Source organism: Oryx dammah, unplaced genomic scaffold (genome assembly GCF_014754425.2).
Source record: "Oryx dammah isolate SB20612 unplaced genomic scaffold, SCBI_Odam_1.1 HiC_scaffold_9, whole genome shotgun sequence".
Taxonomy (NCBI): Eukaryota; Metazoa; Chordata; class Mammalia; order Artiodactyla; family Bovidae; genus Oryx; species Oryx dammah.
Window position 1 is genome coordinate 26,466,949 of NW_024070193.1, and position 22,712 is coordinate 26,489,660.

Below are 22,712 nucleotides of genomic sequence, written 5' to 3' on the forward strand. Positions count from 1 at the left end.
GTTCAAGGTATTTCGAGAACTTTTATTTGGAATCTGGTATCAAAGCCTGTGCCCCATACCTAAAACATTCTTTTCTTCTTCCTTTAAATTGACTTCACTTTCAGAAATAATGAGAGCTTCTCAAGTCCAACACCAGTGAACAGAACAGTGGGAAGCAATATTTTGGTACCACAACAAGCATATGAAGCCTATTAAAGCAAGACAATTCATGGTCATAGTTTATGGACTAGCTTCCCAACCAGCAATAAAAGAAGATGTACATCTCTAGGATAAGCTCAGAGATTCCAAAAATATCTAGGTGAAAAAGTTTAAGACAAGCCAAGCAGCACATACACCACATAACACCAAGAGGCACAGTATTTACTTTGTAGAGCTGCCATAACAAAGCACCACAGCCTGGGTGGCTTAAACAAGAAAAATGCATCGTCTTGCAGTTCTGGAAACCATAAGTCTGAGATCAAGGGTTGATTTCAGTGTTGGTTCCATCTGACACTATGGGGGAGAATCTGAAACTATGCTTCTCAGCTGGGTTATAGTGATTAGCTAGTAATCTCTGGTGTTCCTCAGCTTGTAGAAGCATCACCTTTATCTCTTTTTTTGTATTCAGATAGTAATGTCCCTGTCTGCATTTCTGAGTCTAAATGTCCCCTTTTTATAAGGACACTAGTTCTGACTAGGACCCACCCTAATGACCTCCTTTTAATTTAATTATCTCCAGAAACATCCTATTTCCAAATAAAGTCACATTCTGAGGTACTGGTGGTGAGGCCTTCAGGGTATGTATTTTGGAGAAGACACAATTCAATGAATAACAGGCACAACTGAAGAGACCCAGTGTGAGTCATAGGAGGCACAGCAAGGAGGCTGTGCAGAACCAAAGCTACAACAACAGAGAAGTTGTTTAAAGACTCTGAACCAAGGTTTGTTGCATTTTAAAGTGGGCTTAGTGATGGCAGTAAGAGTGCTGACCTCCTGGGGGGCCTGTGAGGACTCAAAGAGACGACCCTCTTCAGGAGCACACCACCAGGCCTGGCCTAAGGAATGTGCTTGAGAAATGGCAAGTGTCTATTTCTACCTGGACTAACTTCCAATCATCCAGCAGACACTATTCACAGCCACCATGTAGTTGAGTCCAAGAGAAGCAGTACAGCTGTGTAGCCAGAGAGCCCTGGGGAGTGCATGTAACACCAAACAACTCTCACTGTAATTGTCCATTTACCATTGATCTCCACCATGTGAGTCTGTATGTTCCTTGAAGGTGGTAGCAGTTTCATATGCTCAAGCTTCCTACCAACCCACTATCTTCTGGGCCTAACAGTGTACCTATTATGAATTTAACAAATACCTGACAGAAGGATAAATGGTTATGAAAATTTAATGAAATATTAAGCTTAACAGACATTTTGCCTGGGTATGGGAAGATGGAAACAACCCAAGTGTCCACTGATGAAGCAATATAAACAAAATGTTATACATACACACACTGTATGTATACTGTGGAGCCCTGTACCAAGCTCAAAGGACAAAAATCTCTGGAACTTACTCAGCCCCATAGCAACTGTTGCCATGAGCCTCCAGATCTAAACTGGACAGTTTCCCGACCCCATATTACATAAAATATCCATCTTATTACCCATCTTATCGGAGAAGGAAATGGCAACCCACTCCAGTGTTCTTGCCTGGAGAACCCCAGGGACAGGGGAGCCTGGTGGGCTGCCATCTATGGGGTCGCACAGAGTCGGACACGACTGAAGTGACTCAGCAGCAGCAGCACCCATCCTATGGCATCCTAACCAATTACCTAATGCCACCCTTCCAGTAGAAATTTTCTGTCTTGAGGCTGTAAAAATTGGCTCCGTTCAGTTCAGTCGCTCAGTCGTGTCCGACTCTTTGTGACCCCATGAAATCGCAGCACGCCAGGCCTCCCTGTCCATCACCAATTCCCGGTGTTCACTCAGACTCACGTCCATCGAGTCAGTGATGCCATCCAGCCATCTCATCCTCGGTCGTCCCCTTCTCCTCCTGCCCCCAATCCCTCCCAGCATCAGACTCTTTTCCAATGAGTCAACTCTTCACATGAGGTGGCCAAAGTACTGGAGTTTCAGCTTTAGCATCATTCCTTCCAAAGAAATCCCAGGGTTGATCTCCTTCAGAATGGACTGGTTGGATCTCCTTGCAGTCCAAGGGACTCTCAAGAGTCTTCTCCAACACCACAGTTCAAAAGCATCAATTCTTCGGCGCTCAGCCTTCTTCACAGTTCAACTCTCACATCCATACATGACCACAGGAAAAAACTATAGCCTTGACAAGACGGACCTTAGTCGGCAAAGTATTGTCTCTGCTTTTGAATATGCTAGGGGCCGGCTCTTCCATGAGCCAGCCCACTGTTCTAACAGTGCCTCCAACTCTAATAATTCTCCTCTTATTCTGCCTCATGTTTGGAAATTCTTTTCTAACCCACATGCAGACCATGACATATACATACATACAGAAGCAATCCAAGTGCCCATTGATGAAACAACATAAAACAAAATGTTGCATATGCACATATGCATGTATTAACCACCCTTAAAAAGGAAGAATAGTATGACACATGTCACTGAACCCAAGTTTATGTGACCAATGCACAACGAGGCGAAACAAACCAAAACATTGGAGTTCGAAGTAAAGAAAGGTTTATGGCAAGGGCCAAGCAAGAAGGATGAGTGGCTTGTACTCAAAAGACCTAAATTCCTCAGTGGCTTTCAGGGAAGTAATTTTAAGGCTACATCTGACGTGATGACTTCAGGGTGTATCTTTTTGACTCGTTAGTGGTGTGGTAAGAATAGTATTCCAGGAATCTCATTCATCAACCTTCTGGTTCCAACCAGTCTAGGGTCTCAGTATGTACCTGCCACCCTCCACCTGAGTTCGTCTGTTCATTGTTCAGTCACTCGGTAGTGTCTGACTCTGTGACCCCATGGACTGCAGCATGCCAGGCTTCCCTGTCCTTCACCGTCTCCTGGAGCTTGCTCAAACTCACATCCATTGAGTTGGTGATGCCATCCAACCATCTTGTCCTCTGTTGTCCCCTTTGCCCCCTGCCTTCAATCTTTCCCAGCATCAGCGTCTTTTCTAATGAGTCATCTCTTTGCATCAGGTGGCCAAAGTATTGGAGCTTCAGCTTCAATATCAGTCCTTCCAGTGAATATTCAGGACTGATCTCCTTTAGGATGGATTGATTGGATCTCCTTGCAGTCCAAGGGACTCTCAAGAGTCTTCTCCAATACCACAATTCAAAACCATCAATTCTTCAGCACTCAGCTTTCTTTACAGTCGAACTCTCACATCCACACATGACTACTGGAAAAACCATAGCCTTGACTAGACAGACCTTTATTGGCAAAGTAATGTCTCTGCTTTTTACTATGCTGTCTAAGTTGGTTATAACTTTCCTTCCTTCCTGCTTTCCTTTGGGATTGGAATGAAAACTGACCTTTTCCAGTCCTGTGGCCACTGCTGAGTTTTCCAAATTTGCTGGCATACTGAGTGCAACACTTTCACAGCATCATCTTTCAGGATTTGAAATAGCTCAACTGTAATGCCATCACCTCCACTAGCTTTGTTCATAGTGATGCTTCCTAAGGCCCATTTGACTTCACGTTCCAGGATTTCTGGCTCTAGGTGAGTGAGCACACCATCGTGATTATCTGGATCATGAAGATCTTTTTTGTATAGTTCTTCTATGTATTCTTGCCACCTCTTCTTAATATCTTCTGCTTCTGTTAGGTCCCTACCATTTCTGTCCTTTATTGAGCCCATCTTTGCATGAAATATTCCCTTGGTATCTCTAGTTTTCTTGAAAAGAACTCTAGTCTTTCCCATTCTATTGTTTTCCTCTATATCTTTGCATTGATCACTGAGGAAGGATTTCTTATTTCTCCTTGCTGTTCTTTGGAACTCTGCATTCAACTGGGTATATCTTTCCTTTTCTCCTTTGCTTTTCACTTCTGTTCTTTTCACAGCTATCTGTAAAGCCTCCTCAGACAGCCATTCTGCTCTTTTGCATTTCTTTTTCTTGGAATGCAAAATGGAATGGAATATTACTCAGCTGTTAAAAAGAATGCATTTGAATCAGTTCTAATAAGGTGGATGAAACTGAAGTCTATTACACAGAGTGAAGTAAGTCAGAAAGAAAAACACCAATACAGTATATTAACACATATATATGGAATCTAGAAAGATGGTAATGATGACCCTATATGTGAGATAGCAAAAGAGACAAAGATATAAAGAACAGACTTTTGGACTCTGTGGGAGAAGGCGAGGGTGAGATGATTTGAGAGAATAGAATTGAAACATGTATATTACCATATGTGAAATAGATGACCAGTCCAAGTTCGATGCATGAAATAGGGCACTCAAAGCCAGTGCACTGGGACAACTCAGAGGGATGGGAGGGAGGTGGGAGGGGCATCTGGGATGGAGGACACATGTACACCGTGGCTGATTCATGTCAATGTACGGCAAAAACCACCCCAATATTATAAACTTATTAGCCTCCAATTAAAATTCAAAAACAAAATTTTTTAAGTGTCTTTGTAAAGTGAGACAATTTTTGAAAAGCCACTAGGTATCCTAAGGCAAATAGATGGGGAAACAATGGAAACAGTGACAGACTTTATTTTCTTGGGCACCAAAATCACTGCAAATCGTGACTGCAGCCATGAAATTAAAAGACGCTTGCTCCTTGGAAGAAAAGCTATAACAAATCTAAACAACATATTAAAAAGCAGAGACATTACTTTGCCAACAAAGATTCATCTAGTCAAAGCTATAGTTTTTCCAGTGGTCATGTATGAACATGAGTGTTGAACCATAAAGAAAGCTGAGCGCCAAAGAATTGATGGTTTTGAACTGTGGTGTTGGAGAAGACTCTTGAGAGTCCCTTGGACTGCAAGGAGATCCAACAAGTCAATCCTAAAGGAAATCAGTCTTGAATATTCATTGGAAAGACTGATGTGGAGGCTGAAGTTCCAATACTTTGGCCACTTGATGCGAAGAACTGACTTATTGGGAAAGACCCTGATGATGAGAAAGATCGAAGGCAGGAGGGGAAGTGGACAACAGAGGATGAGATGGTTAGATGGCATCACCAACTCAATGGACATGAGTTTAAGCAATCTGCAGGAGTTGGTGATAGACAGGGCAGCCTGGTGTGCAGCAGTCCATGGGGTCGCAAAGCATCAGATACGACTGAGCAACTGAACTTGACTGAACTGATCCTAAGGATAGGGTTTATCTGATAGCTCAGTAAAGAATCTGCCTGCAAGGCAGGAGAACTCAGCTTTGATTCCTGGCTTGGGAAGATCCCCTGGAAAAGGAAATGGCAACCCACTCCAGTATTCTTGCCTCAAAAATCGCATGGACGGATACCGACCACAGGGTTGCAGGACTGACAAACACTTCCACTTTCAAGCTAAGGATGGGGGTTGGCTGCCCGGGGAACCAACCTAGTGATTAGAGAGGTAGAATTTTCAGTCTCACCCTTCCACCCCAGGCAGGGGAAAGGGGCTAGAGATTAAGTTCAATCACTGAAGGCCAAAGATTTAATCAGTCCTGGCTCTGTAATAAAAATCTGGAGATTGAGAGAGCAGAAGTGTGGTCAACATGTGGAGATTGAGGCAGAGTTTTTCACTCCATAAAGCCTCCCTGCACACTTTGCCTATGGCATCTTTTCAATCTGGCTGTTTCTGGGTGATAGCCTTTTACAATAAACTGGTAATCTAATGAGTAAAATGTTTCTCTACATTCTGTAAGCCACTCTAGCAAATTAATGAAACCTGAGGAGGGGGTCATGGGAACCTCCAATCTATAACCAGTAGTACATGTGACACCCTAGATTTGATATCGGTCTCTGAAGTGGGATGGTGGCAGTCATGTTGGACTGTGCTGTTAACTTGTGAATCTAATGCTATTTCCATGTCAACAGTGTCAGACTTTAGTTGCATTGTAGGACACCCAGCTGCTCGAGAATTGCTTGGTGGTATTAAAAAACTCATACATTGAAACTGATGTTAGAATCTATGCCCTCAGACTCAGCATTCCCCCAAACCAGTCACAAGACTTCTGCTTCCATTTGAAACTTATCTCTTCCACACTCAGCCATTCAGTCCTTCATCATTTTTTTCATTATTTTTAAATTAATGAGGAAAATTTGTTTATAATTTCACTATCTCAAAATTTATTTAGTTTTTCTAACTAACCAAATAGCACATTTATTTTTTCATGCTAATTATAAAAAGGTTAAAACCTGAAGTCTTTTCTTTCTCTGTATTGTTGGTTTACAATCACTTTTAAAAAGTTCTGAATCTTAACAAACACTCACCATTAATAGTTTATACACTTAATCAAAAATAATTAATAACTCTCAGCTTTCTTTATATTACTTATTAAAGACCTACGTAAGTAAGCCCTAAGGCTGGTATAAGACTGCATATTAAATGTGGTTTTTCTGCCCTTCATTTCAAAGTTATGTTAACCCAAGTTCGTCCCTCAAAGTCTAAGTGGTCATCTGGACAGCAATTAGGAGAACACTAGCATAGATGGTAACATCAAACAAAAGATAAACATCGTTTCCTTATAAAAATGCAATGATATCTCCACATATAAGCTGAAAACTGTAACATTTTCTGATTATAAATGGCTAGAGAATGGCTATCATCAAAAAAATCCATAAACAATAAATGCTGGAAAGGGTATGTAGAGAAGGAAACTCTCCCACACTGTTGGTGGGAAGGTAAAATGGTATAGCCCCTATGGAAAACAGGAGCTTCCCAGGGGGCGCTAGTGGTAAAGAGCCTGCCTACCAATCCAGGAGATGCAAGAGATACAGGTTCGATTTCTCATTTGGGAAGATCCCCTGGAGGTGGAAATGGCAACCAACTCCAGTATTCTTGCCTGGGAAATACCACGGACAGAGGTGCCTGGCAGGCTACAGTCTTTGAGGTCGCAAAAAAGACATGACTTAGCAACTAAACAGCAATGGCAAATACTGTTCTGCATTCTCAGCCATGTCCAACTCTTTGTGACCACATGGACTGTAGCCTGCCAGGCTCCTCTGTCCATGGGATGTTCCAGACAAGAATACTAGAGTAGGCTGCCATTTGCTCCTCCAAGGGATCTTCTCTACCCAGGATTGAACCTACATTTCCTACACTGGCAGGCAGATTATTTACCATCGAGCCACCTGGGAAGCCCATGGAGAACAGTATGGAGGTTCCTTAAAAAACTAAAACTAGAGCTACTATATGACCCTGCAATCTCACTGCTAGGCATATGTCTGGAGAAAACCATGATCCAAAAGGATCCATGCACCCCAATGTTCACTGCAGCACTGTTTACAACAGCCAAGATATGGAAGCAACCTAAATGTTCATTGACAGAGGAATGGATAAAGAAGATGATGGTACATATATGCAATGGAATATTACTCAGCCATTAAAAATAATGAAATAATGCCATCTGCAGCTATGTGGATGGACCTAGAGGCTACCATACTAATGAAGTAAGTCAGAAGGAAAAATATCATAGGACATCATTTATATGTGGAATCAAAAAAGAAATGATACAAATGAACTTACAAAACAGAAAGAGACAAATTTAGAGAACGAACTTATGGTTGCTGGTGGGAAGAGATACTTAGGGAGTCTTGATGGATGTGTACACACTGCTATATTTTAGATGGATAACCAACAAGTACCTGCTGTACAGCACATGAAACTCTGCTCTTTGTGGCAGCCTGGATGGGAGGGGAGTTTGGGGGAGAATGAACACATGTATGTGTATGACTGAGTCCCTTCACTGTTCACCTGAAACTATCAAAACACTGTTAATCAGCTATACTCTAATACAAAATAAAAAGTATAAAGTAAAAAAAAAATCTAAAAGGCTGGTCTCCACTCCCAATCTGGGGCTAAGTGGAAGAAAGTCCTTACCCCAAGAAATTTCCTTGTAGATTTCCTTGTAGCCCTCCTGACATCAGCATGACACTACAGGGAACCTCTCTCTCTCCTTACCTGCCATTTCCCCACCTCAATGCTTCTGATATCTGACTTGGCTTACACTGCTCATCTCCCTTTCAAGTTGCAATATTGAGGGGATTTAGGAGGAAAGCAGGGAACATCATAGGAGGTTTTTTACAAAAATAAAGCCCTTCTGTTTATGCAGCCAGAACTTAACTGTATATTTGTTATACATAGTTAATATAATTTAATTCAGTTCAGTTCACTCAGTCATGTCTGACTCTTTGCGAACCCATGGACTGCAGCATACCAGGCCTCCCTGTCCATCACCAACCAGAATTTACTCAAACTCACATCCTTTGAGTCGGTGACGCCATCTAACCATCTCCTCCTCTGTCGTCCCCTTCTCCTCCTGCCCTCAATCTTTCCCAGCATCAGGGTCTTTTCAGATGAGTCAGTTCTTCACATCAGGTGGCCAAAGTATTGGAGTTTTAGCATCAGTCCTTCCAATGAATATTCAGGACTGATCTCCTTTAGGAGAGACTGGTTGGATCTCCTGCAGTCCAAGGGACTCTCAAGAGTCTTCTTCAACACAATAGTTCAAAACTATCAACTCAGCTTTCTGTATAGTCCAACTCTCACATCCAAACATGACTACTGGCAAAACACCATAGCTTTGATTAGATGGACCTTTGTTGGCAAAGTAATGCCTCTGCTTTTTAATATGCTGTCTAGGTTGGTTATAACTTTTCTTCCAAGGAATAAATGTTTAATTTCATGGCAGCAGTCACTATCTGCAGTGATTTTAACTGAACATCATCAATTTGCTTTAATTATTACATTTTAATTGATAGCTTATTTAATATATTTATTTAGATAATATATTTAATGAACACATTTAAGTTAAATGAAATTTAATCACATTATATAATATGATTTAATTAACTATGATTTAAATATAATTTATTAAAGTCAGTGAATATAATACAAAAACCAATAACTAAAATTTATTGATCATCTATGGCATAGTGCTAAGAGGGTATACAGGGCCTCAGTTAATCCTCAGTATAACTTTGGGAGGTGACTACTGTAACTGTCAACATTTTATAGAAGAGAAAACCAAAAACAGAGAAATTTCATCAAGTTTCAAGAATAAGCAACTTTTTCACACCACTTTAATGCACCACTAGGAAAAACCTGCCAATCAATCTATGACACAGGATAAAACACATCTATATTTCAGAGATGCTGAAATGTGAAAAACATGAAGTGTCTTATAATAAAATATGTAATTTTCACAAGACCACAAATCTTCTAAGTGTCACAAGTGAGAATGAATACGGGCAGCCTGGTTCCAGTCCTGGTTTATGTCTGTTGTGGTCATTAAGTTGCCAAGTTGTGTCTGACTCTTTTGCGACCCCATGGACTACGGCCAACCAAGCTCCTGTGTCCATGGGATTTCCCAGGCAAGAATACTGGAGTGGGTTGCCATTTCCATCTCCAAATTATGCCCATTAAGTAAGTGAAAGTTGCTTAGTTTTGTCCTGATTCTTTGCTACTCCATGGACTGTAGCCCATCAGGCTCCTCTGTTCATGGAATTCTCCAGGCAAAAACAATGGAATGGATAGCCATTCCCTTCTCCAGGTCATCCTCCCAACCCAGGGATCAAACCCAGGTCTCCTGCATAGCAAGCAGATTTTGTACTGTCTGGGCTACCTGGGAAGCCTAGTATTCTGGCATAATTATTAACAGTGCTCCCTCCCTTTAACCATCAAAAGTGCCCCACTTTGGAGGATAAAATGTAGTTTTCCTACTTATGGTTTAAATGAATTAAATCCTGTGCCCTGAGTCCCACATGACTGCACCAGGGATTAATGTCAGAGCCAGTACCCTCTGCAGATAGCTTCAAGGAAGTCCTGCCCAATATGGCAGGTTTTTATTGAGTGATGGCAAAAGAACCCAAACAAATTCTCTTAGGGAAGTGTAAAGTGGAGATGAACCCAAGAGAAGTTGGGTTACTTCAAATCAGATTATTGCTCCAAACAAAGCTGAGCAGTATTCCAGGGCCACATAAAGCCTGCTTTCTACATTTGTCTTGAAAACACTCACTTGACTATTTGGATGATTGACATGATAACCCTTTTCCCACTTAATAATTTTCTCCAGAGAATTATTTCATTGTGATCATAAGAAAATGGTCTAAAACAAAGCCCACTACATCACCTTGTTGTTCAGTCGCTAAGTCGTGTCTGATTCTCTGTGACCCCATGGATTGCAACATGCCAGGCTTCCCTGTCCTTCACCATCTCCCACAGTTTGCTTCTATTCATATTCTTTGAGTCAGCGATGCTATCCAACTATTTCATCCTCACCTTAATTTCCGATAAATTAGCCTAAGATCAGCCAAGTGAAAAGTGAGACAATCTTCAGAAATTTGAGAATGCAAAAAAGCAAACAAACCAAAAGTGAACATGTGAACTTGGAGAAGAAGATGGACAAGTTAGCAGCAGTTCATAAAGGAACTCTAAATGGATCAGGCCACCCCACCAACACTGCACCCAGAGACCTCCTACTCAAGGGGCTATGATGCTGGTCCTCTCCAAGACCTCCCTACTTCAACCACAAATGGAAGGGCAGAGATGCATACTTTACAAAGCAGCATCCAATCTTGCAGCTGGCCAGTGACCTGAACATTAGAGCAAAATGATGAGCTAGATCAATGAGATGTTCTTGTTATTAAAACTGTAACATTCTGGGAGACACAGATGGATGATGTGTTACGGTAAGCTGGAGTGGACCAAAGAATGGACAAAGTTATGGGCAGGTGGAAGTTATAGAGAATGAAGATGCACAGAGGAGCGAACATCAAGGAAGATTAATCTTGAGTTCTGGTATGTGTCCCTTTCAATAAACCTTTCTCTTTCTTTACCCCCTTGAGATAAGTCCAAGGAGATCTCTCAACCAAAGAAGGTATAACAATCAACTGCATCGTCCATACAAGAGTGAGAGTGCAAAAGGAAATAACTAAGCCAGATGGCAAGATTCCACAGGGCCCAGAATGCTGTGAATACTGGATAAGGTAGACTTGGGACTTGGAAAAGCTCTTCATTGTGCTCAAGTTTAGAAACCTGTGCTTTGCAAGACTGGCAAATTTATGGGCCTTTATACTTCTCTTCTTTTATTCACCTGTTCTTGTTCTATAGGCCATAACAACATGTCCAGAGAACACCTGAGCATAAGGACAGAGCACTTGGTTCCATGGCAGAGATAAGTAAGGATCTTTCATAGCTACAGCAACTCACACCTTCTCTGCTAAGGGACGGTAAACAGCCTTTTATCACCTTTTTAGTACACAGTAGTGGAGAAAAGAAGCCAGCAATGGAGATCCAGCAGGGAAAGCATGAATCTTGTTCAGTCTCTTTCCTTAATAATGCCAATGCTTCTCTTCTATCCTGACTGTCACCATTCAGTCTATTTTAGTTAGAAGGACCATATATCAGTTTTCTAGGCACAGCTTAGGTTTCTCTTACATGTGCTGGTATAATTATTCACAGTGCTCACATTCACTCTGAAAAGTATCCTGATTTGACAATAAATTATGTGGTCACCTTGATTTTGATCCAAAACCCTCACCTTTTTTCACTTTCACCACTCTAGGCAAAAAAAAAAAAAAAACTGTCCCTCAATCTGTGACACAAGTGTACAAACACATTCAGTTTTCAGAGATGCTGAAATGCGAAAAAGAAAAAAAAATGAATCTTGTAATAACATATGTAAATAATTTTCACACATCACAAAGATAACCAGTGTTGAGGGCAAGACTTAAACTCACACAGTGTGAGTTCAGTCCTGGTCTGTGTCTATTATCCTGGGCATAATTACTACCAGCACTCAAACAGTACAACAATCTCCTGAATGATTTCCATACTTATATCCCTCCAACCCTCTCCACACTACATGCAGAAGGAATACTCTGAAGCATAAAGCTGCCCCTGCCACCGCACTGTCTAAAATACTTCAATGGCTCCCCTTGTCCTCAAGAACTAATCTTAACTGCATTACCAGGACTCACAGGATTAGCAAAATTTTGCCTCTGCTTATGTCTCCAACCTCGTCTCTCACTGCTCCCTGACCTCGAACTGCACAAGACACCTTATCCAACTCCTCAGGATCCTTGAGTCACAACCCTGGACCTAAGACAGCCTAGAAATGGAAATGGGATAAGCTCATGGAAAAATGAGGGTAGAAAAAGATCCAGCCCCTCTTATTCCACCCTCATTCTTATGCCCCAATCTTACACAAACCTATTCCTTAAGCTTTGCCATGTCTCAAATATCAACTCAAACATTATATCAAACTCCTTCATTTTAAAATAAAAATAAATTTTAGAGGTAAATGTTAGAAATTTATGCTTTTGTGACTAGTATTCAGGTGCTGTATTATTGGACTCATTTCTAGAAAGGGACAAAAGCTGGCAACATAATCAGCACATGAACTCAGAATACTAGAAAACTCTATTCTCTATCACCATTCCCCAAAACTCACTCTCCAAAGCCAGTTTCACAATTTGTTCAGTATTCCTGAAACGCTAAAGGCAGTGCTGTGTGCTCGGCAGACAGTGAAGGGCATATGCCAGCTGCCCTTGGGTACATGTCAAGCACTGTAACCTAGTGTTTGGGTGTCCGCCCACCTCAAATCTTTGACGCACATGAGGTCCAGAAACCATAGCTACTAAGTCAACACTAAGATGTGCAAACATTTCTGGAATGAAGCAACATCCAGGACGGTGCAACTGAGCTCCCCAGGTGCAACTGAGCTCCCCATGTGACCTTCCCTACTGCCACCTTAAGCCTCACCAGACCTTCACCCCATCTTTGCAATGAGAACTGGGGCCCAGGAGACAGGCCTTCAACTCTCTGAGCCTCAAGATCCCTAGATGTAAACTGAGAATAATCACCTGTTTCACGTGGTTGCTATAGGATTAAGTGAAATAAAACATTTGGAAATGCCAACACAGTACCTAACCCTGATATGGCAGCAAATGATAAATACGTACCAAATCTGGGAAAGCAAAACTATTCTGACTTAATAAAGCCTAAATTTATAAAGCAACTAAATTTAGCTTCAAAAATTTACTGCAAGAGAAATAAAGACTCTTAGCCTACCATTTAACCAGAACGTCAGATGTCATGCATATCATCTCACTCAATCTTTGTAACCATCTATAAAAAGTATCTCCTTTTAGAGAACAAGAAATTGAGGGTCAGTCAAGTTCAGTAATTTGTAGAGCTAGAATTTGGCAGACCTAGAATTTGAATTTAGCCCTATTTTAATACAGAAATCATACCCTTTTCTCCTGCTTCCCAGACCCTGGAGCCTAGGAAGGAGGGTGTCAGATAAGAGCCTGATAAGAGTCAGATGGATGATATCACCCACTCAATGGATATGAGTCTGAGCAAGCTCTGGGAAATGTTGAAGCACAGGGAAGCCTGGCATGCTATAGTCCAAGGGGTTGCAAAGAGTCAGACAAGACTGGGCTATTAAAGAACAACGAAAGAGCCAGACAAGAAGACAATCATGAAAAGTTGATTAGTCCATCTACATTAAAGAGCCTCTTGATCAGGGTCAAAGAAGAAAGCAAAAAGGCTGGCTTTCAACATCCAAAAAACTAAGATCGCAGTATCTAGTCCCATCGCTTCATGGCAAATAGAAAGGGAAAAAGTGGGAACAGTGACAGATTTTATTTTCTTGGGCTCCAAAATCACTGTAGATGGTGACTGCAACCATAAAATTAAAAGACGCTTGCTCCTTGGAGGGAAAAGCTATGACAACCTAGACAGCATATTAAAAAGCAGAGACATCACTTTGCCAGCAAACATCCATCTAGTCAAAGCTTTGGTTTTCCCAGTAGTCACGTACAAATTTGAGACTTGGACCATAAAGAAGGCTGAGTGCTGAAGAACTGATGCTTTCACACTGTGGTACTTGAGAAGATTCTTGAGAGTCACTTGGACAGCAAGGAGATCAAACCAGTCAATCCTAAAGTAAATCAACCCTGAATATCCATTGGAAGGACTGATGCTGAAGGTGAATATCCAATACTTTGGCCACCTGATGCAAAGAGCCAGTTCACTGGAAAAGATTCTGATGCTGGGAAAGATTGAGGAAGGAACAGAAGGGGCCAAAAGAGGATGAGATGGTTGGATGGCATCACCAACTCAATGGACATGACTTTGGGCAAACTCCCGGAGATGGTGAAGGACAGGGAAGCCTGCTGTGCTACAGTCCATGGGGTCACAAAAAATGAGACACAACTTAGTGACTGAACAACAATAAATTAGCATAAGCTCAAACACCAAGGTATCCATCCCCCAGGGACAAAAAGATGTGGAAGTAAGCACTCAGCATAATTAAACAATTCAGGTCAAATAAGACCATCTGGCAACATAACTTACTGTTTTAACAGGTATCATCATGAGGCAGGTGACTCCCAGGCCCTGTGATTTTAAGCAGGTTATTACGTGACTGGTCTATGCCTCTGCTCTGTTACATGCAATATGAAGACAGTACAATCTGCCTGCAGTAACATGTAAGGTTTAAGAAAATCATGCACAGAAATCACTCTGCACAAAAATCGTCACATATGAAAGCACAGTACTATTATTATGAAAGCCCTTTCACCACCAGACTTTTCCTTTCTCACTTGCCTAAATATCTGTGTGTTTGTGTGCGTGCTCAGTCACTTCAGTCATATCCAACTCTTTTGCAGCCCCATGGACTGCAGCCCGCCAAGCTCCTCTGTCCATGGGATTCTCCAGGCAAGAACACTAGACTGGGATCCCATGCCCTCCTCCAGGGGATCTTCCAAACCCAGGGATCAAACTGGCATCTCCTACATCTCCTACACTGCAGGTGGATTCTTTACCCACTAAGTCACGTGAGTATCAGTCCTCAATTTCTCTATTACTTACCTGTCTCTTGTTCTCTGCACTCCCATGAATTCATCTAAACCACAAAAGCTTACTGGACACCTGGTCAGGCAGACTGGTAAAATAGGAGTGTATAAGAACAGTCTTTACCCTCACAGACTTTACATTCTTACATTTGTGGGAAAGGAAGGAAGACAGATAATAAAACAAACAAATAAAAACACATAATAAACTACCAAATAAAGTGGTAAAGAATCCACCTGCAATGTGGGAGACCTGGGTTCAATCCCTGGGTTGGGAAGATCCCCTGGAGGAGAGCATGGCAACTCAATCCAGTATTACTGCCTGGAGAATCCCCATGGACAGAGTAGCTTGGCGGGTGACAGTCCATGGGCTCGCAAAGTGTCACACACAACTGAGCAACAAAGCACAGCACAAAGTGTTAAAAAGCAGGTGAGAAGCAGAAAATAGTCTCAGGGGAGGTTATCAGATACTATCTTATATAGCAAAAGCCCTGCTGGAAGACTACTTAGAATCAGAAAGTTGAATGACAAGCTGAATGATGGGAGAGGAGAACAAGGCATGAGATCAGAGGGAACAGCGTTTCAGGCAGAGGAAAAAGCAAGTGCCTCTAACAGTGTCTTAGAGGACTAAAAACATAGCTCTACTGATCTCACAATGCTGCAGTATGATTATTGGTTTACACATCAGTTTTGCCACTAGACAATGAGCCCCCTGAGGGTAGGGCTATGTGTCCTCTTCCTGCACTCTCACACTCATGGTACATTCTCTAAAGCACTAAATTTATAGGGAAGATAGTCTTCCCTATAAATAGTCTCTGCCTTCAGGGATCTTACAACAAATAGCACTGGGCAAAGACTAAGCATTCAGAAAATATTTACTAAGTGAACAATATGTGCTTGATGTTCAGTTATGTAGTTCAATATCATGGCAAATTCTGGCCTTTCTACAGCCCTTCTTTCCTTCCTCATTTGCCTAAAAGATCTCCACCAGCCTTTCATGTCTGCTGCAATGACTGCTCTAATCTCCCCATCTCTCTCTCCTCTGCCTTGGCCCATAATCCACTCCACCTGGCATGCCTTCTCCTATACCCTCTTTAATTCTAATTCTGTCATTTCCCAAAATTTCATCAATATACTGACTTTCTGCACTGCTTCCCAGGTGTTGCAGTGGTAAAGAATCCGCCTGCCAGTTCAGGAGAAGCAAGAGACGTGGGTTCGATCCCTGGGTTCGATCCCTGGGTTGGGAAGATGCTCTAGAAGAGGAAATGGCGATTCTCTCTAGTTTTCTCACCTGGAAAAGCCCATGGACTGAGAGCCTGGCAGGCTACAGTCCAAGGGGTTGCAAATGAATTGTACACGACTGAGCACACCCAGCACACACACATACTGATTTTATTATTTGCTCAAATGTATAGAAGTTGCTCAAATTCTTTGGGCAAACATTTTCATCAAGTAACAGAGAATGATGGATGTAGCTAGCAAAGGACAATACCAGACTGAGTGAATAGTAAAACAAGTTGAAAGACAAATGATCTGAAGCTGCATACATAACTGGTTTTCCTCCCCAAATACAAGATATGTCAGTGAGTTTCTGGGCATTGTGTCTACAGAATTGGGCCAGGATACAAGGGCAGCAAGATTCTCATGACTGTGGGTCTGTGTACTCCATCTCTCATACATGAAAGAAATGCTTCCTTCTCAGTAAACAAAACCAACTTGGGATAAGCTATCACTTAAAAGATCTTCCCCACACAGAAATCAGTAGTTTAGCATCTAAAGTATTTGACATGAATTTCCTTTTCTAAGGACACTGCAGTTTTTTAAAAAGAAAAAAAAGTCAGATATTTATTCTTCTAGGCAAGAAGGCAGATAAAGGTCAGTCACAACTTTCAACGCAGGCTCCACAGCCATATTTAGCTGATTAAAAATTTCCATGTAAGCTTCAGCCTTCACTTCTAAAAGCCAGGCATCTATCTTTCTTTTCCCACTTCTGGTAAGAGCAGAAAATCAAGCTGGAGTCAGCTACTGTAAGGTATACAAGAGCAGGGGCATGGTTTCCATTTCCCTCAACAAGGCACATTCCTCCCTGAGTTCCTGGACAGAAGCTGTGGGCTTTTTAGAGAACCACACACCAAGGACTGTACAGCTAGGGGCCTTAGAGACAGTGTTTCCCACAATGTCTCTGCTTCTCCTACAACAGAACAGCTCTGTGAACTGCACCCAACCATTATGAGAGGGTAAACATACTAAAAAGCTAAATACCATGATTAGATCACCATTAAACATTTAAACTCAGTGCCCTCAATCAAGACTTCTCCTAAGACATGACTAATGTAACGGGCTCATTTTAGTGCCCAATAAGGCTGTGCCTTGCTATATTGTGCTATTTATAATAGAGAGCGCACTATAATTACATGCCTGGCCTTTGGCAGCCAGACTGGGATTCAGCTATTTTTTACTAGCTGAAAAACTGTGGGTAGGTCATGCAAGAACTGTTAAGTTTTTAAAAACTCCTTACCAGACTCTGCAAGGCCCTACTTGATCCAGGCCCTGCCAACCTTACACACCATGACTAGTACTATCACGTTCCACCTCTTTCATGGTCTGGATATGTTGAGTTTAGGCCATACCTAAGGGCCTTTGCATTTGCTGTTCTCTCTTCCCCAGAATGTCAAGTCACCTGGTTGGCTACTTTTCATTACTCAGGTCTCAGTTCAAATGTGAAAATGCCACCTACAGGATCTCATAATATTGATTACATGAGTGCATATAATTCCATTTACTTAAAGTACAAAACAAAACCAGTCTGTGGTGACTTAATTCAGGAGACCAGTTACTCTTTTCTCAGTAGGAATACTGTAACCGCACAAGGGTGTCCTCCGAGTTGCTGCTACATGATTAATTTCTTGATATGGATCTGATCACCTGGACACGTTCAGTTTGTGAAAACTCGAACTGTTCACTTATAACATGCATATTTTTAGTATATGTGTTACATTGCAATAAAAATATTAAACCAAAACAATAAAAAGAACAAGTTGTCAAATTGGTTTTCTTTGATAAACTAATCTATGACACACCATCTGGGCTAGACTATTCATTTTCTACCCCAAGACCTTGTTTTACTTTCTTCATAGCATCTGTCACTGGCTGAAGTCATTTTCATTACTGTTTATGTAAGTACAGTCTAGCCATTTCCCACCCCTATTAAAATACAGTATCATGTGGCCGAGATCTCCACCTGTCTTGTTTACCATCCCCAAATATCAGCACTTCAAAGGCCTTTTTCCCGGTAGAAACTGAATAGAAAAAAATATATGTAAAATAAACGGCAAAAGGGTGACACTTTTAGGATGTAACATCAAATAAAAGTCATTATTTAAGTGTTAGAAAAAAAACAAGAACTGTGGTGCTAACTATGTGAGGTCCAACAACAGAGAAAACAAAATGTCAGCAACATTTGTTGTTGTTCAGTTGCTCAGCTGCTCAGCTGTGTCCAAGTCTTTATGACCCCAAGGACTGCAGCACGCCAGGCTTCCCTGTCCTTCAGTTTGTTAATGACATTAAGTGTCAGGAAAGTGAAAGTGAAGGTCACTCAGTCGTGTCCGACTCTTTGCCACCCCATGGACGGTATGTCCATGGAATTTTCCAGGCCAGAATACTGAACTGGGTAGCCTTTCCCTTCCCCAGGGGATTTTCGCAACCCAGAGATCGAACCCAGGTCTCCCACATTGCAGGCAAATTATTTACCAGCTGAGCCACAAGGGAAGCCCTAAGAATATGTGGCAAATTTAACTATGAGGAGGGGATAGATAGTGTTATTCTATGGCACTCTGTGAGAGTGGTTGAAGTTACTTCTCACAGCAGAAACTGGGTCTTTTTTTTTTTTAAAGAGTATAATTCTTTACAACGTTATGTTAGTTTCTGCTATACAATAAAGTGAATCAGCTCTATGTATACATATATCCCCTTCCTCTTAGATCTTCCTACCCCGTCCCATTCCACCCATCTAGGTCATCACTAGAGTCTGTCATACAGAGTGCTGCTGCTGCTAAGTTGCTTCAGTCGTGTCCAACTCTGTGCGACCCCATAGACTGCAGCCCATCAGGCTCCACCGTCCCTGGGATTCTCCAGGCAAGAACACTGGAGTGGGTTGCCATTTCCTTCTCCAATGCGTGAAAGTAAAGTCGCTCAGTCGTGTCCGACTCTTATCGACACCATGGACTGCAGCCTACCAGGCTCCTCCGTCCATGGGATTTTCCAGACAAGAGTACTGGAGTGGGGTGCCATTGCCTTCTCCACATACAAAGTGCAGTAAGTCAGAAAAACATGTATCATATATTGATGCATATATGAGAAACTGGGTCTTTTATCTCTGTACACACAAAAGTTTTGCACAAGGGATGGCACAAAGTAGGTCTGAACCAAGAATAGCAACCAATTTCTGAGTCACTTCGGGAGGATTATAAAGTTTTCTGGAAAAACAGGGTCCTATTCAAGTGTAATGTCTGCCCTGGGCAAGGGAGTAAGTAAACACAACATAAATGCATAGACAGGTGGAGCAGATACAAAGAAACACCCAATAATATGAAAAGGGCTCCTTACATGACATCTATTTGTTTACAAAGAAGAAAATTAAAATGGATCAGTAGTGTTGGTCATGGTTACTTACTCTATGCTCTGCAGACTAACTTACATGCTGGTATAATGTATTTTCATGAAGAAACTTATACCAGAAATTGGCATAATGGAAACTGAAAAGAAAACCTTTCACCTGGAATCAGCTCTGCCACAAACTCTCTTTATAACCTTGAACAAGTCCTTGAACTTCTTTAGTGCTCCATTTTTCTACCTGTGAAATGAGTTTTTTGGATCCTTGCTAATGCCCATTTCCAGTTCTTGAACAGTACTATTCTCACCTTAAAAAAGAACAAAAAAAGAATTCTCATCTCCTAAGTTTGTGTTCACAGGACAACACTTCATCTACAAGTAGGTAAATTAAAGTTTTCAGATATAGTGAGGCAGAAGATTCTTTTACCCAGTCTTCTTGCCAAACCAAGGGTATCCCCCACCCAGATTTTCTAAAGTGTTGTATTCAGGCTCCCATTTCTTGGTAAGGCAAGAAGCCCTATCATACTTCAGCTAAACACTTGGATTTTTCTATACAATTACTTCTTTTGCTTGAATTTTCACTGCCTTAGGCCTCATGTTTCTCATCAATTCAAGTCTACTCTCATAGTTAGCACCACAGTTCTTGGTCTTTTTCTAACATTTAATGAATGGAACTTGATCACCTGGAGGTATTCCCCTTACTCTATTACAACAGTTATTAGTGATTTTAATTAGACAAAAGCCACCATTCCCTTTGCTATCCTATCATACTGTCAAGTGCCTGTTAAAGACATTAATGTTATTAGCACCTTTTAAATTTGCATTAACACAAACATACAAATGAGAAGTCAGGAAAAGAAGAAATGAATAACTCAGATGTCATAATTAACCAAAGTTTAGAGTAACTCCAAAAATCATCAGTAGCTATCTTTCAATTAAAAAAAAAATACTATGCACATCCTAGATAAAACTGCAGGAATGATCATCATTTTAATTGTCTCTCATCAATTAAAAATGGGGAAAAGGACAAGGACAAGGCTGTGCTGTGGTCAAGCCCCATATTGTTTTCTTCAAACGGGAAGAGAGATTTCTAACAGAGAATGTAAAGTTGAGTATTTGAGTCATTTTTCCAAGAGTCATCACCAACTCATAATTCCCCAAAGGCCTTCTGGCTACTACGGCTCTTGCCATCTACAGAAAGTAAAATCTCCTAAAGGCCAAGTTCTAATAGCTATTCAGTGTCCATCATTGGCCCTCCTAGGATTTTATTCTCTAGAAACAAGGAGAAAGAGGACAAGGTCAATACTAAAATGTATTCCAATGACAGGACTGAATTTTCACTAAATTGAGGAAGGATGTTTCCCATCATTCTCCTTGACCCCCTCATTTCACCATCTCAGCACCCCACGCCCATACCCAACCCTACCAGTCGGCAAGAGCATGGAGCTCATTCCAGGAAGTGAGTTACTAAACCAGCAAGGCTGGGGTGGGTTTCTAGGTACCTTTATCACATGGCCTAACAAATGGGTTCAAAGGCAGGACTGGTGACTGAGGACAGGCAGTTACCTCAGAACAGGTAACTGAAGTCAAGAAAAAAATGTTTCCCACCATTATAGTAAACAGTAATGTTGCCTACCATCAAATCAGTAGCCACTGCAATGGCCCCATACAGTGCACCCTGAGGGGAATTGGAGAAGCAATGGCACCCCACTCCAGTACTCTTGCCTGGAAAATCCCATGGATGGAGGAGACAGGTGGGCTACAGTCCATGGGGTCGCTAAGAGTTGGACACAACTGAGCGACTTCACTTTCACTTTTCACTTTCATGCATTGGAGAAAGAAATGGCAACCCACTCCAGTGTTCTTGCCTAAAGAATCCCAGGGATGGGGGACCCTAGTCGGCTGCCATCTATGGGGTCCCACAGAGTGGGACACGACTGAAGCGACTTAGCAGCAGCAGCAGCAGATAACGTTAAGATGCATATCAAAGGAATATTTCAATATGCCCAGACTCTTACACCTTCCATATGGAGAAAAGCATCAAAATCACTAACTTGTCATTTCTATATTTTGTGATTAGTCTTAACCTTTTAAACTTCCACAACAAGGTTTGTGTTTTGTTTGTTTTCCAGCAAAAACTCCTATACATCCTGGCTTCTCCCCTACCTCTTTCCAACAATTCCTCAGAGCTATCCAGAAACTTCCTCAGGATACAGTCCTCAATAAATGCCTCAAAAAAAAAAAAAATGTATTTCTCAACTTTTAGGTTGTGTTTTGGTGTTGTGTGTGTGTGTGTGTGTGTGTGTGTGTGTGTTGGCAACACAATAACACCCCAGGACCTCAAACCCCGTTTCCAGGAACTTTTCCTGAAGTTGCCTGTGCAGCGCCTGGTACAGGGCCCGGCGCCCTCCCGACGCTGAGGGAATCCACGTCAGCATTGGATTGGGTGTTTGCAGTTGGGTGGCTCTCACTCTGAGGTGGCCCCGGCTGTCATTAACCCCTCAGCCCGAGACCCCCCTTCCACACATGAAGCAGAGGGTGCTGGGGTCCCCCGTGCGCCCCAGACGCAGCACCGCGCGTCTTCTCCACAGGTGTGGCGCCGCGGCGACCGCGCACCCGGTACCAGGAAGAGGAGGACAGAAGGGGACGGAAGGGGACCAACGGCTGCTCGAGGCCCCCACCAAGGGGTCCGCTCACCTGGGACCTGGCCGCCAGGAGCGGGGGCCGGAGCGCCAGGTCTCTCAGAAGTTTCCGGGCCTGCGCTCCCACGGGGGCCGCCATCTTATCCAGGAAGCCAGCGCGGGGATCCTGACGGGGTGCCGGCAGGGCGGGAGGGGGCTGGAAGAGGAAGGGAGGGGGAAGGGGCGGGGCCGCCCGCCGCCTGCCGCCCGCCCCGCCCCCTCCGCCCGGGCGCGCCTGGTGACCCCGGGACGCGGCCGCATTCCTGAGGGAGCCCCTGTCGAAGCCCTGCGTCCCCCACGACGACCGCCACCTCGGCCCCAAATTCACTTTCAGCATTTGGAGCCTCCTCTTCGCGCTACCGCGGGTCACAGTGTGAGCGAAAGCCCACCCCGCGCGAGCCCAGCGGTTGTGGACTTAAAGTGCCCTGGAGCGAGAGGCCAGTGCCTGTTGCCGGTTCCAGGGG

The 22,712-nt window shown here is 42.6% G+C and overlaps 1 protein-coding gene across 1 annotated transcript in view; it reads right to left on the bottom strand.

Annotated features, from left to right (window-relative positions):
- The window catches only part of SUCLG2 (succinate-CoA ligase GDP-forming subunit beta), a 283,370-nt gene extending 260,956 nt beyond the window's left edge, over positions 1-22,414 (bottom strand). The window contains exon 1 of the mRNA XM_040246535.1: positions 22,265-22,414. Coding sequence (XP_040102469.1) covers positions 22,265-22,348 — 84 coding nt within the window. The 5' untranslated portion in view covers positions 22,349-22,414. The remainder of the gene's footprint in view (positions 1-22,264) is intronic.
- Positions 22,415-22,712: the final 298 nt, after the last annotated feature.